This window comes from Monopterus albus, unplaced genomic scaffold (genome assembly GCF_001952655.1).
Source record: "Monopterus albus unplaced genomic scaffold, M_albus_1.0 scaffold170.1, whole genome shotgun sequence".
In the NCBI taxonomy this organism is placed as follows: Eukaryota; Metazoa; Chordata; class Actinopteri; order Synbranchiformes; family Synbranchidae; genus Monopterus; species Monopterus albus.
Window position 1 is genome coordinate 1,389,018 of NW_018128050.1, and position 6,204 is coordinate 1,395,221.

The following is a 6,204-nucleotide window of genomic DNA, read 5'->3' on the forward strand; positions in this document are numbered from 1 at the left end:
GGCCAAGGCAACAAAGGATTGGCTCAAGAAGAAGCATATGAAGGTCATGGAGTGGCCTAGTCAGTCTCCAGACCTTAATCCCATAGAAAATCTGTGGAGGGAGCTGAAGGTTCGAGTTGCCAAACATCAGCCACAAAACATTAATGACTTGGAGAGGATCTGCAAAGAGGAGTGGGTCAAAATCCCCCCTGAAATAAAAGTGTTTTTTATACAGTTGAAATCCTTTTTAGATGAGCATAATGTATTGGAGATCTTTCAATCTGGTTTTAAAGCTCAACATAGTACAGAGTCCGCATTGTTAAAGGTTTTTAACGACATCTACTTGACAACAGATGCTGGTGGCTACGTGATTCTTGCCTTTTTGGATCTGACTGCTGCTTTCGACATGGTTGACCACGATATCCTGTTATCTCGACTTGAGGAGTTAGTGGGCATCCGTGGTACTGCCTTGGAGTGGTTCAGGTCTTATCTGTCGGATAGGACGATGTCTGTTGGTATTGCTGATGTTGAGTCCTCGTTCACCCCGTTGGTATCTGGGGTTCCGCAATCCAATCTCCACTTTATTTCTAAAATCCTTGAAAAAGCTGTTGCAAAGCAGTTATGTGACCAACAATGATTGGCCCAAGGAGTTTAAGTCAGGATTTAAAGTCCATCATAGTACAGAAACTGCACTGGTGAAAGTCACAAATGATCTCCTTATAGCCTCAGACAAAGCCCTTATACTTGTCCTCTTAGATCTCAGTGCTGCTTTTGACACCATTGCTCACAGCATCTGATTACAGAGACTTGAACATATTATTGGGATTAATGGAACCATACTAACTTGGTTCAAATCTTATTTATAAGAAAAATTCCAATTTGTTCATGTCAGTGATGAATCTTCCACACAGACTGAAGTTAGTCATGGCGTTCCACAGGGCTCTGTGCTATGGCCAATTCTCTTCACTTTATACATGCTCCTTTTAGGAAATATTATCAGGAAACACGGCATAAATTTCCATTGCTACTGATACTCGGTTATGTTTATCTATGAACCCAGATGAAACAGATCAGCTGGTCAAACTTCAAACATGTCTCAAACACATAAAGTCCAGAATGACCAGTAATTTCTTACTTATAAACTGACAAAACTTAAGTTATTGTACTTGGGCCTGAAAACCTTAGAAATATGCCGTCTAACCATATAGTTACACTAGATCACATACTGTAGCTCTCGCCTCCAGTACTGCTGTGAGGAACCTTGGAGTCATTTTTGACAGGGATTTGTCCTTTAAATCACACATAAACCAAGTCTCTAGAACTGACTTCGTTCACCTGTAAAATGTCTCCAAAATCAGTAACATTCTCTCAAAGTGAAGCTGAAAAACTGCTCCATGCATTTGTTACTTCCACGCTGGACTACTGTAACTCTTTACTATCAGAATGTCATGGTAATTCCCTAAAAAAACCTCCAGTTAATTCAAAATGCTGCAGCCAGAGTACTGACAGGAACTAGCAAGAGAGATCATATCTGTCCTATATTAGCACTTCTTCACAAAAAATTACAGTTTTATATCTTTATGTTTGAAGCCTGAAATGTGGCAAAAGTTCGCAAAGTTCAAGGGGGCCGAATACTTTCGCAAGGCACTGTAGACTTTAAAATCCTTCTCCTAACATACAAAGCCCTTAATGACAAGGCTCAATCATATCTTAAAGACCTCATAATGCCTTATCATCCCAACAGAGCACTTCACTCTCAGAGTGCAGGTCTACTTGTGATTCCTAGAGTCCACAGAAGTAGAATGGGAGGCAGAGCCTTTAGCTATCAAGCTCGTCTCCTGTGGAACCAGCTCCCAGTCTCATTTCAGGAGGCAGACGCCCTCTCTACCTATAAGATTAGACTTAAGACTTTCTATTTTGATAAAGCTTATAGTTAGGGCTGGATCAGGTGACCCTGAGCCCTCTGTTAGTTATGCTGGTATAGGCCTAGACTGCTGGGGGCCCCCACTATGCTCTGGGTTTATCTCCTCTCCTCCCCTCCCCTCTCCTCTCTCTTCTCTCCTCTCCTCTCCATGCATCTATATGCCACCATTACGTGTCACTAACTGTGTGTCTCCTCCCTCCCATAGTGTGTCCTCTCTCTCTCCCAGTACTTTTGTGCAAGGAAGCCCTGGCTCTGGAGCTCTATGTTTCTGATGAGGAGTCACCTGCCACATCAAGCTGCCCAGTGCTTGATTGTTTGTTGTGTCTTTTTGCTTTTCTTTTCTTTCTCTATCCTCTATCCACTCACCCCAACTGGTCGAAGACCCTTCTGTTAAACTCCTGAAGTTTGCAGATGATAGAGCAGTCGGTCTCATCCGAGACAGTGACAAGCTGGCCTACAGATGGCCCTGTGGTGCAGTTGCAACAACCTGGAGCTGAACACACTCAAAACAGTGAAGATGACAGTGAACTTCAGGAGACCCCTGCCAACCCCTCACACCCTGTACATGAATAGTTTGAACTCCTCCCCTGTGGACAGCACTAGAGGTCACTGTACGCCAAAACAACCAGACATAAGGACAGTTTCTTCTCCCAGGCCATTACTCTGATGAACACTTAATCTATGTGTGAGGTCGCTGACCTGTCTCCTTTACTTCTCTCCCTCTCTGGGATGGTGGAGCGAGTGGCTGGCAAGGAGTGGCACAGCTGAAGCTAGATAGTCCCATCAGCTCAGATGGTATTTAGCTGGAGCTCTGCGGTGTCACCTGTGCCAGTCAGTTAGTTGCTCTTGCCATGTTCAGATGGCAGAAAAAAGAAGAGATCTCACCTGCGTTATTTTCTGCAAAGTGATGTGCATGGCTCCTGTGTCTCCTTCAATCCTGTGTCTGCTACTCACCTGTGTTCCTCGTTCCTCCCTGATTTGCTCTAAACGACGCCATTATGCTATAACCAACTACTCCTCTACTCACCTGCACCTCGACACTGAACCAGCAACCACCTGTTTGTTGGCCAAACTCACCTGTACCTCTGGCCCCTGCATCCTGGACCTGCAACCACCCAGCTACCTGCTTCCCCCCAGCGGCGTGACCACTGGCTCGCCAGCATCATCTGAGCCTCACCAGACCCGTGGACCACCTCTTTGCTTCTCTCCTGCTGACCAGCTCCGATGCCCGAATTCATGGATACCTGCCCGAATCTGGTGAATGTGCCCCCAAGAGTCAAGAATCTTTATTCTCATTATGCATAGCACAACGAAATTTTTTTCCAGCAGCTCTTGGCTTAAAAGACAGACATATTATTTACATAACACACAATTGTATAAGTCAATATAAAAATATGAACAAATAAAAAGGGATGTGTGGGACCTAATCAGGTCAGCAGCATGTTAGCAGCAAGAGTGTAGTAACATTATAAGGTGCAGCTCAGTACAAATCTCAGTCTTTAGGAGGAGGCGTGGGGTCCGGTGTTCTGTGTCTGTCCATCGGGGGGAGGTTGTGTGTGTGACTAGGGGTTGGGGAGTGATTGATTTCACAGCTCTGGGGAAGAAGCTGTGTCTCAGTCTGTTTGTTTTAGTCTTTATATTCTTGTACCTTTTCTTGGAGGGAAGAGGCACAAACAGACTGTTGCCTGGGCGGGTGGGGTCTGTAGCAATCTGTCCCGTCCTCCTCTGGATCCGGTCAGTGTATAGTGAGTCCAGATCCAGAAGAGGACTCCCTACGATACCCTGAGCTGTTCTCACCACCCGGGTCAAGTCCTTTCTGTCCTGTGCAGTGCAGCTCCCATACCACACTGTCGCACTGAGACAGCGGATGCTCTCTACTGTTGCTCTGTAGAAGTTCGCAAGCAGCTGAGAGGAGAGACCAGCGCGTTGCAGCTTCCTGAGGAAGAAAAGCCTTTGCTGGGCTTTCTTCACCAGATATGATGTGTTCAGAGACCAGGTCAGGTCAGATGTGATGTGGATGCCCAGGAACTTGATGTTATCCACTTGCTCCACCACCTCCCCGTGTATGAAAAGAGGAGCATATTTTGTCTTCCTGGACCTCCTATAATCCACAATGACTTCCTTAGTCTTGTTGGTGTTCAGGACAAGATTGTTAGCTGAACACCACCTTGTCAGGTGCTGGATCTCCTCTCTGGAGGAAACTCATTTCTGCCGATTGTATCCGTGATCTCATTCCTTCTGTCATGATCCAGAGGTCATGGCCATAGGTGAAGGTAGGAACATAGATCGACCAGTAAATTGAAAGCTTCGCCTAACAGCTCAGCTCCTTCTTCACCACAACATACCGGTACCGAGACCGCATTACTGCGGATGCCGCACCAATCCGTCTTGTCAACCTGCTGCTCCATTTTTCCCTCACTCATGAACAAGACCCCGAGATACTTAAACTCCTCCACTTGAGGAATCCATCTTTTTCCGATTGAGAACCATGGCCTCGGATTTGGAGGTGCTCATCCCCACCACTTCACACTCGGCTGCAAACCCCTCCAGTGCATGCTGTAGGCCTTGAACTGATGAAGCCAACAGAACCACATCATCTGCAAAAAGCAGGGAGATTTATTATTAATAATCATTATTTCATTTTATTCTGCCTCCTTTTTCATGATTAATTGATGAATCATTTAGCCTATAAAATGTTGAATTATGAAATAATTACCATTAGAGGTAATGACTTCAAATGTCCTGTTTTGTTTGACCAACAGTCCACCACCACCCAAAAATATCTGCCATACTCGCACTGAAGACTAAGAATTTATTTTTATTTTTGCTAACAATATCACTTAAAAGTTTTGTCAGAATCATGACAGATGTTCTGCTGTGCCTTTTCCTTATGCTGGATGTTTTCAAGATCATAGTGATGTTTGAAATTTGCAGCATCTAAAACACACCCTTGTCAAGGGCGTAATTAGGTGAGCAAACTCTGAAGGAGTATAGCACACCTCTTACAATCGTGTAGGCTTTTTCTTATTATCATTATTGTTCTGTTTTACTTTTCTGCTGCTAAATTTTTTCCTGCTACGCCTCCCACAGTTTTTGACATACATACACCAAATAGGAGTATGTCATGTCTTCCCCATGGGAATAGCATGCTATGACTTTTGGTGAGTATCCAAACTATGGTTTTTGTACAGATCACACAAAAATGAGCTTTTTCCATAGAAATGAATGGAAAATTATGTTTTTCTAAGTTTTGTGGAATATCTCGAAAACTATTAAAGATAACATCAAATGTGCTAAGTCTTCCTTGTCACAAGATACACAGACCTCAAAAACATGACCTCTGTTGCACCGCCTGGTGGTCGGTTACAGGTGCTTATGTGATCTTTTTACATTTTTATTAATAACTCATGACCTAGGTAAAAAGTTTTTTTTCTGGATTCCTTGGAAGCTTCCAAAGGTTTTTGTTATTGGAACTGCTGTCTACTAGATTTTCTGCCATTTTGAATTTTTTTTATTTTATTTTTTTATGCAAAATCATCAATAATGTCATCATACGAAATCTGCTCCCCTATTGAGTGATTGATACTGATGATAGCAAGGCCAGTGAGCCGTTCCTGAGACATGGTTGACCTCAGGTATGACTTGATCAACTTCTGTTTTGAAAAGCTCCTCTCTGCTTGAGCCAGAGTGACTGGCAGAGTAAGTGCAATCCTGAGAGCAGTCCAAAAGTTAGGGTAGATCTCTGATAGATCCTTATCTTGCAGAAAAGTGATGAGCTCAAGAAGGCTCATGGTTTTTTATGGCAGGTGAGGGAAGTTCTTGATTTCCTGCACAAACTCTCTACTGTCCAAATCAGAGTACCCTTCAAAGTGCAGTGTTGTGCCTAGTGCATTGCATTGCTCTGCCAGCTCCTCATCTGCAAGACTTGGGAAATTTGTCAAAACCCCCAATTTGTTTTCCACATTTTCCATTGTAGTAAACCTCTCCCTGATGGCTGACATGGCTGCATCAACAACAACACTGAAGAATCCAACCTCCAACTTCCTAAGGGCATCACTCAGTCTTCTTCAAAAGACTCCCAGCTAGGTCCACATGCATATTTGGAGACTGCATAAGTTTGCTGACATGCTGTATTGCAGATAGCATGTCATACCAAACAACTGTGGGGATGCTGAAACAGTACGACCCCACCTCCTCAGACAAAGACTCGGCCTCAGCCTTTATAGCAGGGTCTTTGGTGTTGTCTCTCACCTCAATTAAAGCCTCTCTCATGGCAGCTGCCCGGGACTTCATTGGGTCCA

At 44.1% G+C, this 6,204-nt stretch overlaps 1 protein-coding gene across 3 annotated transcripts in view; it reads left to right on the forward strand.

The window, feature by feature from the left end:
- serinc3 (serine incorporator 3) overlaps positions 1-6,204 on the forward strand; it is a 90,020-nt gene that overhangs the window by 14,343 nt on the left and 69,473 nt on the right. The window contains exon 1 of one of the 3 annotated variants that reach the window (XM_020615770.1): positions 2,740-3,160. The exons of the other annotated variants lie outside the window; for them this stretch is intronic. Coding sequence (XP_020471426.1) covers positions 3,128-3,160 — 33 coding nt within the window. The 5' untranslated portion in view covers positions 2,740-3,127. Of the gene's footprint in view, positions 1-2,739; positions 3,161-6,204 lie in introns of those variants that run through there. 3 annotated transcript variants of the gene reach the window in all.